Source organism: Fukomys damarensis, unplaced genomic scaffold (genome assembly GCF_012274545.1).
Source record: "Fukomys damarensis isolate Sample0158 unplaced genomic scaffold, DMR_v1.0_HiC HiC_scaffold_18, whole genome shotgun sequence".
NCBI classification, from domain to species: Eukaryota; Metazoa; Chordata; class Mammalia; order Rodentia; family Bathyergidae; genus Fukomys; species Fukomys damarensis.
This window is the reverse complement of record NW_022900930.1, coordinates 3,398,227-3,421,194: the sequence shown is the minus strand read 5'-3', so window position 1 is coordinate 3,421,194 and position 22,968 is coordinate 3,398,227. Positions and strand designations below refer to the sequence as shown.

Below are 22,968 nucleotides of genomic sequence, written 5' to 3'. Positions count from 1 at the left end.
TGAAGCACAGATTTTAGACACCACATGTGCCAGCCAAGTGAGGCATGTCGGAGAAGGCAGAGATGAAAGAGGGAGCGGTTGTGTAATAAGTGAGACTTCCACACATGATGTGTCGCCCTTGGCCAGCACTCTTAAGAGACAGGGTGTTTTCTTTTGAACCGGGGATCGATCTCAGGACCTTGCGCTTTCAAGGGAGGTGCGGTGCCGCTGAGCTACATCCCCAGCTGAGACACGGTGTATTAAGGCCACTTTGTGCAGGCACATGGAGCTCAGACATGTGCCTTAGCTCAAGAGGACAGTAACTGCTAGGGCTGGGATTCTAACCCAGTCCCCTGACTTCTGGGGAGTTTATAGTTTATAAAAATATTAAAAATAAACAGTTGTAAAGTATGTTAGGTCACACACTGCTTTTATGTGTGTGTGTGGCTTCATTTTAACCTTGTAAAAACCTTAAGTAGGAAGGACAAGGGTTATTATCCCTGTTTACCTAAGGGAGGAAATAGAAATACCTAGACATTAAAGTACTTGCCTGAGATCACAGAACTAGGACACATCCAGTTTTTCTGCCCATAGATTACTCTTCATTTTTTAAAAATGTATTTTATGAGTGTATATTAATTTTACAAAATATTGAGGTTCAATATTGAGACAGGATCTCGCTAAGTTTCCCAGTTGGGCTTGAACTTGGATCCTCCTGCCTCAGCCTCCCATGTTCTCCCGTTCCCCTCTTTACACTCCTCTTTCCTTATTCCCTTTCTCTTGTCTAATAGTAACAATTTCCCTTCTCCTTTCCTGTCATCGTCTTTAGATTCTACAGTCTGCCTGGGTCCAGTGGACTGCTCCACTCGCTGACTCTGATGCTCAGCGCATTCGGATGTGAGAACTTTGGTACTCGTTGCTTGTTTGGTGCTTGATGTGCACACTAGAACTTGTGGTTCTCACCATTCTTGCTGCTTGTCTTGGCTCCTGCAGCCAGATACTGCTGGGTCCTGGGTCCCTCCATATCAGGGAAAACGTGACACTTGTCTTTCTGATCTGGCTCGAAAGTGTTTTGCCTAACACGATGATCTTTAGTTCCACCCATTTTTCTGAAAATGACAAGATTTCATTCCACTGTGTATACATACCACGTGTTTATCCATTCGCCCATGAGTGCAAACCCAGGCTGGTTCTGGGTCTTGGCGGTTGTGAATTGCGGGTATGTGGGTATCCCATGGTACGCTGTCTTTGATTCTTTGGGCTGTACTGAGGCGTGGTATAGGTGGGTCATATGGTATTAATTTTTTAGTTCTGAGCCTCTGGACTGACTTCCCTAGCAGCTATACTAATTTACATTCTTACCAGCAGGGTGGAGGGCTGCTTTTTCTCAGCACTCTTGCCTTTGTTTTGGTTTTGCATTCTTGATGAGATTGCATCTGAGTGGGGTGAGACAAAAGCCCAGTGCAGTCTTGGTTTGCACTGCATTTCCCTAATTGCTGTAGTTGTTGAACATTTTTTCATATGGTTATTGGCCATTTTTAATGCTTAGTTTGTAAGAAAGAATCTGTTCAGTTCATTTGCCCAGTGTTTTGATTAGGCTATTCATTGGTCTTTTGGGTTTTGTTTTTGATGTTAAGGTTTTTGGAGTTCCTTATACTTTCTAATATTAATGCTTTGTCAGAAGGGTAGCTGGCTAGATTTTCTCCCTGTCTGTAGGCTGCCTTCTCACTGTGTTGGTTGTTTCTCTTGCAGTGAAGAAACTGTTTAATTTGATGTCATCCCATTTGCTGATTCTTGATATTATTTCTTGTGCTATTGGAGTCCTATTCAGGAAGTCTTTACCTGTGCCTGTGATTTCACATGTTTCCCTTATGTTTTCTGTAGTTTCAAAGTGTCAGGTCTTATACCTGGTTTTGATCTATTTTGAATTGATTTTTACACGGGTTTCAGTCTACATGTGGATATCCAGTTTTCCCAGCACCATGTTTTGAGGAGGCTATTTTTTCTGCAACATACGTTCTTGACTCCTTTGTCAAGAGGCAGATGGCTGTGCATGTTTGCTTCTGTGTCTTCTATTCTGCTTCATTGGTCTATTTTTGCTTTGGCACCATGCTGTTTTGTTACTATGGCTTTGTAATATAATTTGAAATTAGGTATTGTGATGCCTCCTACCTTGCTGTTTTTGCTCAGAATTGCGTTGGCTACTCTTCATCTTTTGTGTTTCCACATGAATTTTAGGATGTGTTTTCTAATTCTGTGAAGAATATCATTGGAATTTTAATTGTGTTAAATCTGTGATCCCCTTTAACAATACGGCCATTTTAACAGTGTTAATTCTCCTACTTCATGAACATGAGAGCCCTTTCTATCTTGTAGTGTCTTCAATTTTATTCATTGGTGCTATGTAATTTTCATCCTAGAGGTCTTTCACCTCCTTGGGTAGGTTGATCCCTAGGTTTGTCTGTTTTTAAACTACTATGAATGGAATTATTTTCTTGATTTCTTTCTCATCAGGTTCATTATTCGTATATAAACAAGCTATTTATTTTTACTATTGAATTTATATCCTGCATTGTTTAAGGTCGTATGAACCCCTATGATTGAGGAAAATGTTTAACATTAGATATTTAAAGAAGTGGGTTCTCTCAGAATAATAGTGACCCCGCTTTAGATTTCTAGGTTGCTGTAGCAAACTGGGTGGCTGAAGACCTTGTAAATGTACGTCTCTCAGTTCCAGAGGCTGAACTTGGAAGTCAGGGTATCAGACGGCTACAGTCCCTCGGGACGCTAGGGGACAGGCCTTCCTTTCCATCCTGGCTTTTGCAGACTTCCAGCAATCGCAGCATGCCTTGGCTTGTAGCTGTACCACTCCGTGTCTGCCTGTTTGCATCTGTCCTTTCTCTGTGTGTCTGTGTGTCCCCTCTTCTTTTTTTTCCCCCTCCTCTTCTTATAAAGTCACAAGTTACTGGACTTAGGGCCCCTCCTAAGACAGTATGGCCTCATCTCTCCCTTCATGGCATCTTGACCCTACTTTCAAGTAGGAACGCTTTCTGAGGTGGTCTGTTTATTCACAAAAAGTTGAAAATTGAGTGAAGGGAAGCTCAGTCTTCCACTAAAGTTGGGTCGTTCCTCGTAGTAGTCTAGTTGCATGTGACGAGAAGAAGGGTGAGTCCTTGCAAACTGAACTGCACACGGCAGATTAAACCACAGATCTCCCTCATCAGGACACTGCACAGGTGTGGAGGAGGGCGCACCTTTCGTTAGGCCTCGGGTTTAGGAATTAACAAAAGGACGACCTTTTCAAGCTGTGTAGCTCAGGTGTGGTTGTTTTCACTGACTAATTTCAAGACTTGAGATGTGGAAGTAACCTTATACAGTTTGACTGTCCCTTATTTGAAATGCTTGGGACCAGAAGTGTTTTGGTTGCAGATTTTTTGGAGTTTGGGAATATTTGCATAGACTGTACATAATGAGAAATCTTGGGGCTGGGGATGGGGCCCATGTGTAAGCACGTCTTCATTAGTCTTTCACTTATACCTTTGTGCATGCCTGGAGGTAATTCTGGACCATATGTTTAGTGTGCCTGCCTTCTCCCTGCAGCCTGTCACATAAGCCTGTAGCCGTATATGCTCCTCCGACCTCTGCCCACTCTGGAAATCATTGAACCCAAGGTCTCATACTTGCTTGGGCTCCACGCCCAGCTCTTTCATAGCATTTTTCTCTGTTCTGCTTGTCCACTGTTCCTTCTCTCATCTCTGCTTTCCTGCAGTTTCCTCATCTGCTCCATTTCTAGTCGCTCCCCTCTGCTCCCTGCCACAGCTCCCTCTTACTTTCCCGGGGAAGACCCTGCCTTCTGTAGGTACTTGGATTGCTCGTATTGCTGTGCACTTTTTTGTCAGTCTTACCTGCTAGTGTGTAAATGCCCCGAGGGGAGAACTCTTGTCTGTTTTGTTGTCTGTTTTCTTCGATGTTTATAATCTTTGGCTTCTGACCAGGGAAAGGCTGACTCGTATAAGTGGTCAGTAAATTTGTGGAGTAAGTTTGTTGCGTGCGTGCGTGCGTGTGTGTGTGTGTGTGTGTGTGCACGCACATTCGTGCGTTCAGGGGATTGATGGCTGAGTTCCTCATATTCAGGTATGAATTGATGGGCGGGCTGCTGTATTAGTTACTTTCTCATCCCTGGACGATATGCCCAGTTGCCGGCATCTGAAAGGAGGAGAGGTTTGTTTTGGCTCCTGGTTCCAGGGGAGTCAGTCCTTGGTTGGCAGACTCCGAGGGAGAAGTGGCAATGGCCAAGCAGCATGGCAGAGCAAAGCTGTGCACCATAGGGCAGCCAGGAAGCGAGAGACAGGGAGGAGCTGGGGTGAGAAACGCCCTTCCCAGTCTGAAGTCACCTCTAGTGACCGACCCTTCTGACCAGGGCTTGCCTCCGAGTGTCGGCCTTTGAGGGTACGTTTTAGCTCTGAACCATCACAGCTGGGGAGAGAAGGGACTCATTATAGCTTGGCACATTTGCTCTTCCTCCTGCCCCCGTCCTGCTTTAAGGGTCCCTGCTTTTCCTAAGCCTTCTGGATTGACCATACTGCCCTTTCCCCTAGGTACCCAAAGCTGGGAGCCTACCAACTCTGACCGCTGAAGTTCTCAAAAGCCTCACGGCCCCTGCAGCCCTGGAGAAGAAGCCACAGGTGGCCTACAAGACAGAGATCATCGGTGGGGTGGTGGTGCACACACCCATCAAGCAGGTGCTGGGTCCTGGCTCGAGGGGGGGACAGGGAGGTGGGAAGTGTGCTGTGTGCAGTGATGTGCACGGGCTCTGTACCGAGTGGGGTTGGTCAGGAAATGAGTGATCAGAACACGGTGGCCGGAGGTGTAACGATGGTGCAGAGAGTGAGGCTGTGTGGCTGGGAGGCTCCGGCCCAAGGCCCAGGGGATGACCAGGGAAGTGAGGTCAAGGCAGGCAAGGGAGCTAGAGACAAGCCTACGGCACACCTCTCCCTCTCCCTTCTCGGTCCTCACTCCCTTTGTGGCTTGTAGCCTCTGTCTCTCCCTTCCACCTGAGCCTGCCCAGCATCCTTGAGTCTCACCATGGTATGCTACTGTTTTGGAACTTGGAATTTGGTGCTCAGTACATTTTGACAAGAAGACTTCGCTGTAGTAGTCATGGTTGGGTCAGTACTCACTGTACAAGCTGGACCTTGTTCGTAGCCTTTGCCCCACAACTCCCACCCAGAGCAAAGTCAGTCTTTCTTCCTCCTTTACTTTCTTCTTCTTTTCTTTCCTCTCTTCCTCTTCCTTCTTGTTCTCTATTCTTCCCTTCCTCCCTTCCCCTTTCTTTCTTTCCTTCCTTCCTAGGGCCTTGCACATGCTAGACAGTCACCTTACCACCGCCTGTACCCCTAGCCTTTTAAAATTTTATTTTGGGACAGGACCTAGCTGAGTTGCCTAGGCTGGCCTTGAACCTGTGATCCTCCTACTTCAGCCCTGAGTAGCGGGGACTACAGGTGTGAGCCACCATGCCTGTGTTCAGTGTTTCTGGGTCTTTCCAGACCTGCAGAGCTCTGGCCAGAGGGCGAAGAGGGAGTGTGGCTATAGAGAGGAGTGATCGAGGTGCTAATTCCTACCCTGTTCCGTTGTAGAATGGTGGGGATGGGCAGGAAGGGAGTGAGCCGGGGTCCCACGCCATCCTGCGGAGGTCTCAGAGTTACATCCCCACGTCAGGCTGCCGGGCTTCTACCGGGCCGCCCCCCATCAAGAGTGGCTACTGTGTGAAACAAGGGAACGTGGTGAGTGTCCGCCCAGGGGCTGGGTCTGGTTCTGGTGACTTCGGAGCCAGTGACTGTGGGACACAGCAAGGGCGAGAGAATGAAGCGGGGGGCTTCAGTCCTCCCTGTCAGCCACTCCCTAAACCAGGGAGATCTGGGGAGCAGGCGTGGGTCCCACGTGGCAGAGGTTTGCCCCAGTGTGAAGCCTTGGCTCTTGTGGAAGGTGGGAGCCTGGCTTCCACGGGGCTCAGTGCCTGGGCGGTGGCATCAGAACACCCTCTGCGGCGTGGGAACCTCTCTCTAACGTGCAGCGCTTTAACTTTTCGTGTCAGCGGAAGAGCTGGAAACGCCGCTTCTTTGCACTGGATGACTTTACCATCTGCTACTTCAAGTGTGAACAGGTTAGTAGTGAGCGTGCGGCCTTTCGGGGTCATGGAAGACCAGAGGTGTGTGAGTGCTCACTTGTACATCCTCACAGTGATGGTAGCTGCTCCTGCCTTCTGCGCGGTGAGCGGCTCTGTGATCAGAGCCTCAGAACGTTTTCTTCTTAGACTTTTTTCTCTTAATGATTGTTTTGAGGTCAGGTTGCTTACTACCCTGGGCTCAGCCAGCCGTCTTTAAGAGGGGCCATCGGTCAGGTGGTCAGTGGGTCGTGTGAGCTCGCACGCTTATCTCTACGTTGTTCTCACCAGGACCGAGAACCGTTGCGCACGATATTTCTCAAGGACGTTCTCAAGACGCACGAGTGTCTGGTCAAGTCTGGGTAATTGTCTCTGCTCATTCTTTTCTGATCAAAATCTCCGTTTGCTTACATCTTCATGAACTATACTCCGAAGGCCCTGCTTATCTGTCTTCCTCCTCAAGAGGGGAATAAGAGCCCGATGCCTGTGGCTGACCGCTGCCTCCCAGCTGACGTAGGGTTGAGGTCACACTGGGCATACCTTCTTCCTGCTCCTCAGGAGATGAGCCTTTAAAACACTTTTCATTGTTTTAAATAAGTAATAAGGACAGTGGAGCTAAGATGCTTTTCAGATGTTAGGATTACTCGGTCTGCAGGAGGAAGAGCCGTGCCTTGGGTCAGATCACTGCTTCCGGTGCCTCTTGCATGAACTTCCCCTCCTTTCCTCTCCTCCTTTTGACCTTGTCTTACGAGCACAGGGCGATTTGTAACATACCTGTGTTACTACCCCTGGGCAGGAAGAATAAGTATTTTTCATGCGCTCCTCTTTCCACTGTATACCTTCCACAGTGTAGAGGATGAGTTGGGAGGTTGTCAAGAGAATATAGCATATTCAGACCCTACTACAATGATGCTGTAATTAAACGTCATAGGCCCCACCACCACCACCAAGGGCCTTAGCGCGTGACAGGACCCTTGGAGGTCCTTCCTTGTTCCTGAACTTAGAGCACCAACATAGATGTGAGCCTGTGGCCTGTTGGGGTAGAGCTCGATCCTTACAGTATCCTGAATTTGCCCTAAATCTTGCATTCCTTCAGAGCCACACTACACTCTGGGTAAAAGAGGTGAGGGAGGGCAGGGGATGTGGCTCTGTGGCGCTGTGCCTGCCTGGCAGGCGCAGGTCCCGAGTTAGATCCCCAGTACCAAAAAAAAAAAAAAAAAAAAAAAAAAAAAAAGGCCAGTTGTGTGGCCTCTCTGGAACCTCGTCAGGAGGTTCAGGACACCTGAGTAGTCAGTGAATGTTTGCTCAGTTAAGTTGAACTGATTGAAAGGCAGCACAAAGACTGGGAAGTAGAGATGAAAGGGTCAGGGTTTCCTACCTGCTGTTTGTTCCGCTCAGCCATAGTTGGTCACATGGTCATGAATCGCATGCATGAATGGTCTAACAGATCGAGGCATTCAGCCAGGAAGAAGAGCCGTCCCCGCAGAAGCACCAGTATTCATAGGTCGGTGAAATCACATTGTACCAAACGCCTCTGTACCTGTCTTACTTTCTTTCTCGTTGCTGAGACACAATACTCATTACCCACGGGTTAAGGGAGAAAAGCTTCATCTGGTTTCAGTCTGTAGTGAGGCAGCTCCAAGGCGGGGTGCTTCGGCGGAGAAGCAGCTCATGGCACAGCTGAGGGAAGGAGAGAGCAAAGAGAGGGCTGGGAAGAGGTGGACCCTCCCAGCCACGCCCCGCGGGAGCTCCTCTTCCAAGCAGACCCACCTCTTAGCAACAAGTCAGCTACAGACTCATCAGTGGGCCGATCCAATCCCAAAATCCAGTCCCTCCCCAGTGCCCCACCTGTGAGCGCGTGAGGCTTCTGGGGACATCTAGATCTGAACCATAACGGTACCTTTGTGGTCACCAGCTTGATAAAAAAGGTCTTTTTATTCCTGTTTTATTCTTGGGTTTAGAAAGGCTCACAATGTCTTTAAAACGTAGCCTGGCCCCTCTTCCCAAGTCGAGCCACCATTTGACTCCGTGTGTCTCTGGCCCTGTCTTCTCTTTAGCCTCATGGTCCTCCTGTGTCTAGAGCTCGCGGCACTGGCTGGGCCCCTGCTATGTCCTCCCAAGTCTTTATTCGTGAAGCCGACCTGCTTCTGATTGGACCTTTCCTGGAATGACTTGGCATAGAACACACATGTTCTTGGCATAGAATTAACACGACTGCAGGCTTTCCTGGGTTATTTCTAGGGTAGGATGTAGTTTTCTCACTCTTTATATTTCCCTGCGGTAGCTGGATATACACGGCAAGCGTTTGACCCTGTAAAACATTTTGGCTCATTTGAGGTTTGTCCCTGAGCATGGGCTACATCTGTCTTTTCTTCCTTTTTACAGGAGTTGCGACTGCTCTTCCAGACCCCATACCCAGTTTAGAGTAGTCTGCACTCAGCCTCCGCCTCTCTTTAGCTCTCTGTCTCCTGGGCCCAGAACAGGGAGCCAGGCACAGGGCTCAGGGGAGGTGCATGGGGCTGCTGCTTGCCTGCAGAGAAGTTTTGGGAAGGGAGAGCTGGCACCCTTAGGAGAGACAAATGGCCATGGAATCACCGGAAGCTCAGACCCTAGAGCCAGACCTGTGTGCAGATCTGTAGCACTGTGGACACTCACGTCTCACTTAGCTTCTCTGAGCCTGGGCTTCCTTGTCTATCGGTGCAGACGTCTTATGGCACCTTCCTAGCTCATTGTGGGGACTGGGTGAAGTCAGATGCGAAAGAGCCTTCAAACCAGTGTGCCACACAGCACTCTGTACATATCAGCTACCGACAGAGAGCGAAGGAAGGAAAGAGAAACCTGTAGGCAGTGGTGGACACCAGACGGGAGCGTGGGGAGCAGGAGGAGCTTTGCTGTGTTACACGTGGTTCTGGTGGTGGTGGCGGTGGTAGCATGAGCTGGACGAAGCCCAGGCGTATTTTTGTTTGTTTTTGGAGGCACGGGCTGCAGGAGAAACGGCTTGGACAGCTTCATCCTCCTCTTCTCTGTGCCTAGACTTAGAGCCTTGAGGCCCCAGGATATCCACCCGCATGCCCAGTAACTGTCCTTCTTTTTCTCTGTCTAGTGATCTGTTAATGAGGGACAACCTGTTTGAAATAATAACCAGCTCCAGGACCTTCTACGTGCAGGTAAAACGCCCACCCTGGGACGACGTGGCTTGTGTGAATGGTGGACCAGTAGGCTTCATTTCTTCCCCTCGGCTTTGTCTTTCCTTTCGCTTGAATTTAAGGGATGGTAAATTTAGCCCCCAAGAGTCAGTGTGAGTCCCATTTTATTCTAAACAGGATGTTTGCCAAAAGCTTCCAAGCATAAAAGAGTAAAAGCAGGTCAAACGCTGGACTGGAGAATGTGAGTTTGCTCAGCCGCTGGGCTCCTGCTAAGCAGAGAAAAGGAGAACCGGTCAGTGATTTCACTTCTGCTTTGGAGGGTATTTATAAGTCTGTCTGTGTGTGGACATCACTGTGTGCGGAAAGACAGAGGCACAGAGGGCCCTGTGCTGCGCCAGGTGCAGAGCCCAGCTGCACAGAGAGAGCCATTGTTTGGGCTCTGAGGTTCACTTATCAGGAGCGTCCCCTCCACCCACAGCTCTGGAGCTCTCCCAAGCCCTGTGAGAGTCAGAGAGCTGGCGAGGCAGATTTCCAAGCAGGGCGTGGATATCTAGGGCCAAGTCCCAGCCCACCCTGCCTGGTAGTCCACGGATTGCACGGGTTCACAGCAGCACGAGGTTGTGGGGTTTCTGCCCTGGAACTTTGTACCTGATGTGCTGGCTTTCGTAGGGGCTTCCCAGCTCCAACTTTGGGGATTCCTGGCCCTCTTTCTTTCACACTCTCACCAGAACCCTGCCTTCCGCGGGGGGTTGAGCTTCCTTCCCATTTCTTGGGCATAGCTCCTTGTCTCCACCACCCTCTGCCTGAGACCAGCAGGCTTTCTGGCCAACTTGGTCCTCTGTGGGCCATGCACGTTCCAACAAGCAGTGCCTCCTGCAAGAGATGCCACAGGGCAGTTTGCCTCAAACTGTGCTGTGATGCAAAGCTAATTATTCACTGGCTCCATTGCTCTTCGGGAACAAGGTAGACCCTGGAGATGCAACAAAGAGTTGCTAGTTCTTGCATTCAACAGGTAGCTGTAGAGTAGCCTCAGAGTGCTGGGTGTTTTATCTCAGACCAGAGACACCAGGTTCCACCGAAGCAGTCCTGAGCCTAGGAAAGTCTAGCCAAGTAAGAGGGTCTGGACCATCCGATGGGGTAGGGTCAGAAGAGTTAGGTAACTGAAGCAGGAGGATTTGCTGTGTGCAGTGGGAGTGTGAACTCGAGCTCTGCTGGACACAGAGTGAACGTCATTAAATGCGGGTTGAAACAGCATGCAAGAGGTTGGGGCCCTAAGGAGAAGAAACGCAGCATGGGGGAGAGGGGAGGGTGAGGTGGAGAGGGGGAAGTAAAAATGATGAAGACACGTAATTATGATTATCACACGAAAAAGAAAGCCAGTCAGCATACCTTTTCCTCTAAATATGAGCATCTCTGAAATGTGACTTTCTAATTTCTTTCTTTTTCTTCTTGGTACTGGGGATTAAACTTGGGTCCTTACACTTCCGAGGCAGGCAGCAGAACCACTGAGCTAAATCCCCAGCCCCTGTAATTTCTGATATAGAAATAAAATTCTAAATTGATGACAAAGTAATAAGTATATGCATCTTAGGGGAAAAAAAATGAATCCAAATGGATTGCAGGTGTGAAACAAGTTCCCTGAAGCGGGCGGAAGAATATAAAACAAAAACAAAGTCAGAGCTGGGCTCAGTGGTGCATGCCTGTAATCTCAGTATTCTGGGAGGCTGAGGCAGGAGGATCACAAGTTTGAGCCCCACCTGGGCTACTTAGGGACTTAGTGAGATCTTGTCTCAGACTAAAAAACAAATAAGGGATGGGAATATAGCTGTGGATTCATGAGAAGGCTGTGGATTCAATCCCTGGTACTGGAAAAAACAAAAAAAAACTCACAAAACCCCCACAAAACCATGTGATCCGTGTGACTGCAGGTAGTGCAAGCTCTTGCTGGGGAAGGTTTCCTGAAGGAGGGGCATCTAAGTAGAGTAGGGAGTGGTCCAGGCACGGCCGGGTGGGACATGGGTGCAAGAGGCTGCCAGTCTCTTCTGCGGGGCTGGCTTCTTTGTGTGCAGTGTGTCTTGCCTGTCAGAAGCTCCGCTCTATCCTGAGAGTTCGCGCTCTCAGCCATTCAGAGAGGGAGCTCTAGCCAGGTTTGCCTTAGAATATAGCACTTGGGGGGCCTGGGATTTAGCTCAGTGGTGCCGCCGCCTGCCTTCAAACGGCACAAGGACCCGAGTTTGATCCCTCGTATTTAAAAAAAAAAAAAAAGTATATATATGGCACTTGGACTCGGGGCAAGTTATCCAGTTTTCCCAGCTTTGTTTTCTCATTGGTGAGCAGAGATGAGAAGCTTGACGCTGAGCCTTCTAGTGAGGTTCTGACCGAAGTGTGTAGCCCAGGGCGTGCAGAGGGCAGAGGAGCGAAGGACAAGGCAAGACCTGTCGGAGTAGCACAGGTGAGGGGTGACGTCACCTGAGCCTGGGCGGATGGAGAAAAGTGGAAAACGTGAAACTTATGAAAGGGATGGGCTTTCCGGGGCTTGAGAATCATTTAGGTAAAGGGAGAGGGCAGGGGCAAGGGGAACGCTGGGGTTTGGCCTGGACCTCACGGTGGCTGGTGGCGCTGGTCACTTCTGTGGGAGCAGGGGTGGGAGCTGCTGAGAGGAAAGACAGCCTAGCTCGAGCGGTCCTGAATTCAGTGCCTGCGGGGTGTGGTGACTGCTGGCTGGGTAGAGGATGCTTGACAGGTCAGTGGCAGTGGCAGACACGTGTCGAGCGGTGACAGGGCTGGTGAAGAGCTCAGGAGAGGGCGCTCGACAGAAGGTAGTGTTTCGGGAAACCGGAAACTCAACCAAAACGTGGGCAAAAGACATTGCGTTATCTGCACGAGTGTGCGGGTGCTTCCCAGAGGTCTCTTCTCACTCCCACCCTCCTTTCGCTTCCGGTATAAAAGGGTGATAGCAGCACTCCGAGCAGTTCAGTGGGTGACTGGTCAGATCTGTTTACGGCACTTAATTCAACGTCAGTGGGAAGGAAAGAGAGACTGACTATAGATTAAAAATGTACGGATGAATATACAGATGAAAACATGAGAAAAATCATGAAACACATATTAGTTCATTGCAGACAGCATCTAAGCTCATGTGTGAAAGCTATATTTTAGGAAAAATAACTTTCTATAAAATAGCAAGAAGAGTAGTATTTTAAATGTTTTTTCTAATGTCTGGTGGGGTTATAATAGAAGACAACAGGGTTTTGCATTTTGCCTCTGAATTGTTTTTGTGGTCATTTTTGTTTGTACTGAAGGATATGAAAATGTAGCCTTATGCAAATATGTCTTTGAAAAAAAGGAATCTTTTAATGTTCTTTTTAGTTAATTATAGATATTCAATTCTATATCAAAAGTTGACAAATAACAATTTCTTTTTTGTTTTGTTTTGTTTTTTGAGACAGGGTCTCACTATGTAGTTGAGACTGACCTGGAACACACTATGTAGCCCAGGCTGGTCTCGAACTCACAGTGATCTTCCTGCCTCAGCCTCCCGAGTGTTGGGATTACAGGCGTGTGCCACCACGCCCAGCAATAATTTCTTAATGTATGGGTGAAATGTAGAATTTGAAGCCAGATCGATAAACTTCCATGCTTTTGCATTAAATCCAGCGGCCCCTTCTGCAGATGCATGGTCTCATAACCGCCCACATCGATCATTTGGAAAACACTAGTCTTGCTGAGATAGGAATGTCTTCCAAATGTTGACACATTTTTTTGCGTAATATTGTAAAAGTCACATTCATGAAGTCATCATCACTCATTAGCAGTGTCATTAAGTATGGAAACTTGTTGAGCTCATGGAGGTAGAGGCAAATTTTCGGAAATTCTAATTTTTGTTTTGAAAGCTCAAAGTTTATCATCGGCAAAAAAATAACTGGTGCGATTTTGCCCTTGGCTTTACAGCCTCCTTTATTCGTTGTTGAGAAAAAAAAAAAAAAAAAAAAAGTCTGCTAAATATCCGCACCCAAAGAAGCAGCACTGACAGTTCTTTGGGTCGGCCATTCATTCCAGGTCACTCAGGTTTCATGCGAAGGGAGAGGGATCTGACAGCGGGTACGCTTCGGGGCTGAGATTTTCCTCAGCGTGCGCACTGGAGCTCTGACCTTCCTAAGTTATCCTCAAGTCCGTCTGCCAGAAACAGCTCTTTATCTCAGCTCACTGTCGAGGGGAGCTGGACCAGAGCAGAAGTAGGCAGCTCCGCGGACAGGAGGCGTGGGCTGGGTTTTGACTACTTAGGTGTTAGTCGTTTAACTTACGTGCTGCATTACTGTGTGTGCTTTTCTGCCTGGGATCTTTCGTGTTATATTAGCCTTTGCCGTTAATGAAAAGCAAAGCCATTTATTGGACACTTAGATGAGCCAGGCACAGTGCTGAGCAGCTTAATGGGTAGCGCCTCGCTTGACTTGCGGCGGCCTCTGCGCTCATCTCCACTTTATCTGCGAGGAAACAGTCTCTGCAGGTAAATTGTTTGTCTGAGATCCCAAGTCCGTAAATGACGGAAGTGACTGGGAGGCACCGGCCGCCGCAGCGAGTTGCTCAGGTGTGTTGTGTGTGTGTGGCATGAGCCAGAACCCAGGACGAGAAGGTCACAGACCGCCAGGGAAGGCTGACTGTCAGGGCACCCGGTTCCCAGAACCCGGTCAAGGGGAGCAGCTCTCACTCTGTGCATGGGTTCAGTCAGATTTCCATCCTGGAGATCCAAGCCAGCAGGGGTCAGCATTTTCCCAGTCACGGAGCATCTGGGGCTATTAGGTAGCTTATCCAGGGGAGGATTCGTTTGTCAAGACGAGCAAGATAGTGTACAAACAGTATTGGTAGGTTGGATTAGTCAGTCGTCAGAGCGTGAGCAGCAACAAGGACCCTCACGAGGGAGTTACGCTGGCCGCAGCTCGGGAGATGTTTGCTGTTCAGGCCACAGTGTGGATGCCATCGCTTAGGGCTGCACACGGTCTTCGGCATCGCACGTTGCATATCCAGAGCTGCACTTGGGTTCTGGGGAGAGGACATAGCAGTCTGTTGGGAAACGGCTGCAGATGTTGGGAATAAAGGACGGAGGAGCTCTTACGATTTAGGACGGGGCAATGGCGGTCAGCCGGGGCCTGTTCGGGGCGACTTTCATTGTGAATGCGTGACTCTTTGCCTCTGCCGTTCATCTGCTACCGAACAGGCTCCGAGGAGTCTTAATACGAGGTCAGTGCACTGCGTTTCAGCTCCAGACCAAAATGACTCACTTTAATGCCTCTGTCCTCTCATCTCAGAGATTGCCCTCAATGATAGAAACCCTACTTTCTTTAGAACCCAGCACCAAAGAGAGGGCGGTGTGAGTGTGGTGTTTCCCTTTTTGTTCTACCCAGTTTTAAGCACTTTTTAGTCTCATTCGTTGTGGGGTGGGTAGACCTGAGCTCTGCTTTCTACCTCTGATTCATGAAACTACCTTGTGATGTGGTTTTAAGATTTTTTTTCTAGATTCTGATGAAAGCTAAGCATGAGTTTTCCATACAAGAAATATACACCATAATTTTTGCATATCATAAGTTTTGCATATCACTTTTTGGTTTGAGTGAATTCATGTTGCGCCAAAACTGGGTATCACTTCTTAAAACTCATAGGGGTTGTTATTGTGATCTCAGTAAAATAATACTTTCCCTTCCCATGTGTCATTAATTGCAAGACCTGCTTTTCCATTTGAGCTTTTTCTTCTTTTGCTGCTGGGAATGGAACCCATGGCCTCCTGTGTGCTAGGCAAGTGCTCTGTCACTAAGCTACATCTCTGGGCCTTTAAACGTTTTCATTTTGAGACAGGGTTTCACTAAGTTGACCAGGCTGGCCTCAAACTTGGGATGCTCTTGTCTCGTATTTCTGATCAGCGGGGACTACAAGTGTGCACCATCATACCTGGCTGAATAATATTTCATTTTTTTCCTTTTGTCGTACTGCGGATTAAAACCAGGGTATATGCACTGAGCTACATCCCCAGTCCTTCTTTTATTCTTTATTTTGAAACAGAGCCTTGCTAAATTACTAAGTTGCCTAGAATGGGTTTGAAATATAATCCCCCTGCCTCAGCCTCCCAGAGTGCTGAGGTTGTAGGGCTGTGCCAACACGCCTGGCTGAATAATATTTTAAGATATTATTTTAAAATAATGGTTAAAAGTGCTGGGGATTTAGCTCAGTGGTTCCGCCGCCAGCCTCACAAGCTCAAGGTCCTGAGTTTGATCCCCGGTACCAGCAAACAAACAAAAGGTTAAAACAACTAACAGAAACTGTTGTTATGATTTCGATACAAGAATATTCTGTTTCTTCCCATATGGGATCACTTGTAATATCTGCTTTTCTGTTTGAAACGTGTATAAACACATGGTTTTGTTTTTTGGTATTTCTAGTGCTGGAGAGGGAACCCAGGACCTGACACATGAGCACGTGTTTTCCCTTGGGTCACATCTGCAGCCCTGTGTGGGATGTGACGGGGTGGTTACTCGAGTGCTGGGAAGAGTCAGTCCACATCCCTGGAAGCAGATTGCCCGAGGATCTTTATGTAACTAGAGTGTCAGATCTATATGGAATGGAGATTTTTTTTAAATCTCCCTGAGTGCCTTTCGCTGTTTTTCCCTCTCTCTCTTTTTCCTTTCTTCTTTGTGCAGTGCTAGGGATCCAGCCGAGGGCTTCACATACTTTAGACTGGAGCTTTGCCACTGAGCGACACCCCCAGCACCTCCCCTGTCTTCTAACATCTTCCTATCAACTCATCTTTGGTTTCCCCAGGAGAGAAATCCCTAATAAATGCTCCTGATGAACAATTACCCCGATCACATCAAATCCGGAGTAGCCTTTCCTCTCTTCCAGTAATTCTCTTGATCCTGACATCTTGACCGTTTGAGGTAGGAATTATTTACATGCAGTTTGAGGGAAAGGTCTCAAGGAGAGGACAAGGAGCAAATCTGCTTTGGTGGACTTTAGGCTGCCCTTGCTTCCCTTGTATCACATAGGAATAATAGATAAAGTAAGAATAATAATAATACATACAGAGCCCCTTGCTAGGCATAATGGTCCACACCTGTAATGCTTGCTGTCTGGGGTGGGGGGCGAGGCAAGAGGATTCCGGGTTCTGGTCCAGCCTGGGCAACTCAGGGATTTAGTGAGATGCTGTTTCAAAAGTAAAAGAGCTGGGGATGTAACTTAGTGTGAAGGCCGTGGGCTCCATCCCTAGCACCAAAAGACAAAAATAAAATCTTACACATAAAGCACTTCGGTGTACAAGACACTGTTCAAACAGCTTTATGTCATAGATGTAATTCTCCCAGGAGTCCTACTTGTGGGACAGCCTAGCCCACATATTAGTAAAGTACCTTCTGTGAGGCTCTGGGACTTTTGGCTTTTTTGACTAGAGATGGATTTGTCCTTTCTTAGGAAACCATCAGTTTGTCAAAAAGCTGGAAAGAATCAAGGGGAGAGAGTGTAAGTCAGTCTGCAGGAGTAGCACATGTGAGCTTTTGCTGTCCACCCTCTGACCTGGCATGCCAGGATATGAAACCATTTCCCTGTGTCTCCTGTGCACATCTAACCTGGGAGGGTTTGTTTCGGGTGACAGGAAAGGGTAGGGATGCAAGTTTGAGGACTAGGAAAAAACAAACCCAAAATGGTCACGTTTTACCCTGACGGAATGCATGGCCGGGGTCCTTCTGGGCACAGAGGAAGTGAGGAGAGGATGGGCTGGGTGTGGTGTTTGTACATGTCTGCACATGCACACAAATGTGACATATGTGATAGGACTGAGGACAGCGCCAGGGGACAGAGGAGATGACAGGCAGGCATTTCAGTCTGGGTCCCACCTCTGAGGCTGACCTCGCTGTTACATGCCACCCCAAGCAGGGACCTCGGTAAACATCTGCACAGTTTGCTGGAACGCCTCCCTCACACAGCCACAGCCCAGAGCCCAGGCCTCTAGAGCTTCCTGCCTTCTTCACGAAGCTGCTGCTGCCCCCTTCTGGGGGAAATGCTTTCACTGGGGATTTGCCCTGTGGATTTGTCGGGCTTGGTTTTTCAAGGACCTTGTGCTTTGAGAAAAGTGCTATTTCTGGAAACAAAATATATGATCGTACAGGTCATGCAGATTTGGTTTTAACGGAATTGAGAGTGAGATTATTCTGTTCAGATAGTAACACAGTGGAAAGCTGATGACACAGAGTCTGAGAACTCGAATCCAGACCAGCCATAAACCATGTGCGTTGGCCTTTTGGGCTTCAGTTTCCTTTTCTGTAAAGCCCAGAGGTTAGAATAGACCCATTGTTCTCTGGATGGTGTGAGGGGTGTCAACAGAATGGGGCACTGAGCCCCTGCTCTTCCTCAGATCAGCTGAGGAGCTCTTTGAACTATTTTATTTATTGACTGCCAATTAAGATACTGCAGGAAAAAAAATGTCCTCAGAAGTCTGCGAGCCACTGGACTAGATGATTTCCAGGATCCCCTCCAACTCTAACGCTGTAATTTTAGAAACTCGAAGTTGACTCAGGAACTTGAAAGCTGAAATCACATTGCCAGAAATGTGCCTCTGTAAGTGCTGTGGATGTTTTGCAGGCAGACAGTCCAGAGGACATGCACAGCTGGATTAAGGAGATTGGGACAGCTGTCCAGGCCCTCAAGTGCCACCCCAGAGTAAGTCACTTCCTTCTTGTCCCGAGTGTCGATTGAGAGATAAATTTCCCTTGAGCGGGCGTGTTTTATTTGGTGTTGTAGGCACGCAGCCCAGGATTTACATGCAGCTGAAGCTACAGGCTGACTTGTTTGTTTTTCTCTTTCTACTAATTTGGGTCCAAATTTTTCTTTTTGTTTTCTTTTAGTTGGTGGAGGAGGTGAGTTGAGGTTGGACAGTGACATGGAGTTTCTGATGTAGCTTACAGGTCTCACTGCCAACCAGACCCTGACTCATGTGGACTGAATTCTGCTGAACTTTTTATTTTTGAGACAGGGACTCACTGTGTTGCCCAGGCACACAGGGAACCTTCTGACTTAGCCTCCTCAGTAGCACATGCTGCCATGCCTGGCTTTGCTGAAAATATTTGATTTTTGTAGATAGCAGTCCCTGAACCTGTGAGGTGATGATCCTGGGTTAGTACTCTTCCTGGGACTTTGAGAAAACATTGTCCTTTATTTCCCTTTGTCTTTCATCTTTTTTTTTGTTTGTTTGTTTCTAGGAAGTGTCTTTTTCTAGATCTATTTCTTTGACTCGACCTGGAAGCTCCAGCTTCACAGGTGGGCCTAACTCTGTCTTGTGTCGAGGGCGGCCACCCGCAGAAGAAAAGAAAGCCCTCTGCAAAGCTCCCTCGACGGCCTCCTCCTGGCAGCCTTGGACACCTGTCCCCCAGACTGGGGAAAAGCTGCTGCCAGCGGAAGAGAATGCGGAGGACTCTCTGTTCACAGCCCGCCTGGGGGAAAGCAGCATTGCTGGGACACTGCTGAGCTCCCGGATCAGGCACAGATCGGAGCCCCAGCACAGATCGGAGCCCCAGCACCCCAAGGAGAAAGCATTTCTGTTCAACCTCGATGATGAAAACATACGGACTTCTGATGTGTGATGAGGGCAGTGTGTGGGATGGGAGGGAGGAGGGAGGGGCTGGACACAGGTGGCTGGGACTCGGTTTCTCTGCCTTGCTGCATGTCGGAGGCCTTTGTGGCACTCTGTTCCTGTGGACGTCCATGGGAGGGTCCGTGCGGCTGGCGTTTATGTATTATCAAGGGGAGATCACTAGGTTAGACCTGTGGGGCATACACAGGCGTGCGCTGCCTCTTGCCAAACTATCCCAAGGTCTTTCTGGTGGGGTGTTGGTTTAGCACCTCCTCTCTATAAGCAGTGTGGTCTCCAGTTGTACCCCTCGCCAAAATTTATTTCCTTGTCCTTATTTTAGTTGCTTCATGTTGTTTCAATCCAGGCACAGGATCTTAGGCCAGTCACCTGGTTTTATCCTGTTCCTGTTAATTGGTTGAAGTTCATGAAGCAGGAGGGTGACAACCCACACAGATGAAAGGGGTCCCCGGTGGGGGGAGGGGCAGGCCGCGGCAGGACTGATGTCCACCCCGGGAGGTAGTTGAAACGGGGGACGGCACTGGAGGGCAGCCCTCAAGGGACTGCCAGGGAAAGAGATGGGTGCCTTTTTGTGAGGTATGGGGAATGAGTTAATGCCAGTGCATCAGTTTTGGAAATTATTGTTCTTTCTGATGCTCCGAGAGCCCTGGTGCTGTAGTGGTAGGTGACAGACTCGCCCGTCCAGTGGTTGTGTCCAGCCCCGAGGGTGGGCTTATCAGTGTTAGGTGCTACACCTGTTGAGAACGTAACAGACGATTCCCCTTGATATGGTGAGGTTTGAAATGTGTGGAGGGGTAGTAAGTGTGTGATAATTCATGTGCGTGATGGACTTACCTCTATCTCAGGTTTAGAAGAGCTTTAAGGAGATGCTGAGAAGAGGTGGATGATGGTTTATCCTGCTAAGCTTTTTCGATCCATTTTTTTCCAGACAGGAAAAAAGTCCTGGTCTTTTTGAATGGACCATTTGCCTGATACTAAGTACTATGTATCATGTACCGGGCAGATTTGCTTTCTTTTTATCCTTCATGTTGCTTGTTGAATGCAGTTATGTGTGTTTGCATGATCAAACCCTGTACTTAACAGTGGGGAGATACAAAGATAATCTTGAGATATTTATATTCTTTAATGGAATATAGAGTGGGCATAAAAACACTGATTTAAAGGTTCTGACTTGCTAGTGAGAGGTTTCCCAGGTAGAAGAGTATAAGAGATTGAGTTTCTTACCCATATTCTCAGGGTACAATTTCCAGTCTCTAGGGTGATTTATCTACCCAGCTTCTGCAGCGAATCGCTACCAGAAACTTACGAGAGCTTCCTATGGAGAGAGAGAACTCAGTTCATTACTGCCTGTAATTTTTATTCTTAGATCAATTAGTTATATATTTTAAGTTAAAAATTAGTGACTAGAAGAAGAGACAAGAGAAACGTTTGTACCTAAGTAAATCCCTGCTCCTTCTGTGTCCACATCTGATCCAGAGGTGAAAACTTGATGTAAGAGTCATTAGCGTTTCAGCGACGCATGTTTGTCTGGCCTGTGTGGCAGCCTTGAAGTGTGGGTCTTGCAGGCCTTTTTCTGCTTCCCTGCAGGGGCGCCCCTTCACTGTACCTAAGTTTGGTCTGTGGTCCTGGTCAAAAAGGAAAATCTCCTGGATCTCTCCTTCTTTCTCTCTCCATTTTCCTTCTCTTTTAGAAAGAAACTGTTATGTACTTTTGTCCTCAGAAATTCTTAGTTTGGGAATTACTTATTTATGAGTGATCAGGGTTGCAGCTTACTTTAAGTGATCTGGTTTTAAGAAGCCATTCAAATTTCCTAAAGCCATTGGTCTCTGTTACACCTTCCTTATTTTACTCTCCCCGAAACTTCCTGAGCTCGTCAACAGAAAAGCCCATCATGTGATGTGGATGTGATGAAAATAAATGAGACGCTTTTGAAATCTCTTTAAACATTCCCTGACTCATGGAAATGATGTCACCTGTTCGCGTTTAAATTGTGAAGATCTCTGTCTCTGAAATTCTGCTATCTGCTACTGCTAATTAGCTGTTACAGTAAGCTGATAGGTTTCTTATTCAATAAGGTCTATTTTGAGGGTACATTAAACATAATCCAGTTTGTCTTAATGAAGTAGAAACACGGATTCTAAAAAGCCTATACTTGGACATCCCAAGGTGGAACATAGTTAATATAGTTCTAAGATCAGAAAAGTATGTTATCTTTTTTGAAGTCTAAAAACATTCACATCTCAAATCTTATCTCAGAATTCCTTTTCTGTCCACATTTCTTAACCTTCTGACCAATTTTAAACCACTGTCTTTTTTTTTTTTTTTTTTTTATTGTCTTAATGAAGTAGAAACACGGATTCTAAAAAGCCTATACTTGGACATCCCAAGGTGGAACATAGTTAATATAGTTCTAAGATCAGAAAAGTATGTTATCTTTTTTGAAGTCTAAAAACATTCACATCTCAAATCTTATCTCAGAATTCCTTTTCTGTCCACATTTCTTAACCTTCTGACCAATTTTAAACCACTGTCTTTTTTTTTTTTTTTGTACTGGGGATTGAGCTCAGGCCCTTGTGCTTTCGAGGCAGGTGGTGGAACCACTGAGCTAAATACCCGGCCCCTAAACCACTGTCTTTTAATGTGAGCCAAAGGTGGTATGCAGATAACTGAAGTATTTGGTTTTAATTGTATGAAGTGGAATCAAGTGGAAAAAAAATTAGTAAAATAGGGATACAGGGTAGGTGAATGGCTAAGCACACAGGTTCTGAAATAAATCGGAGGGGGTTTTTTTTGTTTGTTTTTTTGTTTTTTAAGATATTGCATTTTCTATAGGGAATGAAAACCTTGTCTTAGTTGCTCTTTCCATAAGTACAGCAGTGTACTAGGTGGTCTGCACAGTGAAAGTACTTACTGTCTGTTACTCTTGAAACCTGATAGACTTGCTTACTCGAGGTCAGGTGATGGTTGGGGAAGATGGTTTGCCGTTTGTTTTCTATGAGACATAAAAGGGTAAGGAGGTGCACACACTGGTCAGTGGCCTCAGGTCTAGAAACTGTGGTATTACAACTCCGTGTCTGATTACAATGCTGAGCTCCGGTGAGAAGGAGTAGAGTTAAGGTCCAGTTTCTAAGTTTACTGGGAGCAAAATAATTGCTTTTCTTTTCTGAACATAAATGTTCTTGATATGGACTAAAATGACCTGTTAAATGATAGCAGATTTAATAGTTGAGGAAGGGGATTTGGTAGGTTTGTTTTCAGTGTTAACCAGATAAACAGGCATATGGCAGTGTTCGCAGCACTTTGGAAATCAAGTTTCCCAAATCACCTTTATTATTAACTTTCAACATGTCAGAAATGGGCGTGTTTATTAAATATTTTCTACCAACATCTTTTTTCCCCCCCGTAGACCTGTTTTCTTTCTGTTTTGGCCTGCAGTACGTACAGGCACTCGCGCCAGGTAGTCCGAGTAAAGTGAATGTTGACCCCTTCCCCAGCGCTTGCGAAGGTTTTGAACCAGCAGTCTCAGCTGCGAAGCGCCCTGGCTTTGAGTCCACCGCTGAGTGCGTGGAGTCTTACCGCATGCCTCTCATTTTCTGTGATCTGCTAATCCGTATGGCGCAAAAATGATTTTCTAAAAACTGTTTTGTTGCTTGTTTTGTAATAAAACCAGTACTGAAATATGGTTGTGTGTTTTCCTGGGGTGACCTCCTGGCCGTGGGTGGATGGCTGCCCATGCCACTCTGCCCCGTGTCTGGTTTTATGGCTTCTGACGAGCGAGGGACAGGGCGAGGGACCTCCCTGTGGGCCTGGGGCAGGACGGGCGTGTGGACGGAGAAGTCGGCCAGGCTCTGCCCCTTAAAAGTCTGGGGCTGGCGTCCCGGCCGGGCAAAAGGGCTGCTCCTACGAAACCAGACGTGAGCTCAGAGCAGTAAGCGGAAAAGCAGGAGCGAAGGCGAGGAGCAAGATGGAGAGGCCTCGGCGGCAGCACGCGGGGCTCGGACAAGTCCTCCTGCTCTGGCTGCTGCTGCCCGCGGCGCCCGCGCCCGGGGTCC

At 47.6% G+C, this 22,968-nt stretch overlaps 2 protein-coding genes across 8 annotated transcripts in view; both read left to right on the top strand.

Moving 5' to 3' along the window:
• The window catches only part of Plekha2 (pleckstrin homology domain containing A2), a 58,298-nt gene extending 37,059 nt beyond the window's left edge, over nucleotides 1-21,239 (top strand). For all 7 annotated transcript variants that reach the window (XM_010605021.2, XM_010605030.3, XM_010605023.3 and 4 more), the window contains 7 exons: nucleotides 4,578-4,721; nucleotides 5,616-5,762; nucleotides 6,074-6,142; nucleotides 6,434-6,504; nucleotides 9,246-9,309; nucleotides 17,911-17,988; nucleotides 18,528-21,239. In XM_010605021.2, coding sequence (XP_010603323.1) covers nucleotides 4,578-4,721; nucleotides 5,616-5,762; nucleotides 6,074-6,142; nucleotides 6,434-6,504; nucleotides 9,246-9,309; nucleotides 17,911-17,988; nucleotides 18,528-18,908 — 954 coding nt within the window. In that variant the 3' untranslated portion in view covers nucleotides 18,909-21,239. The remainder of the gene's footprint in view (nucleotides 1-4,577; nucleotides 4,722-5,615; nucleotides 5,763-6,073; nucleotides 6,143-6,433; nucleotides 6,505-9,245; nucleotides 9,310-17,910; nucleotides 17,989-18,527) is intronic.
• Nucleotides 21,240-22,880: 1,641 nt separating this feature from the next.
• Nucleotides 22,881-22,968, top strand: part of Htra4 (HtrA serine peptidase 4) — a 12,146-nt gene continuing 12,058 nt past the window's right edge. The window contains exon 1 of the mRNA XM_010605197.2: nucleotides 22,881-22,964. Within this exon, the coding sequence (XP_010603499.1) occupies nucleotides 22,881-22,964 (84 nt within the window). The remainder of the gene's footprint in view (nucleotides 22,965-22,968) is intronic.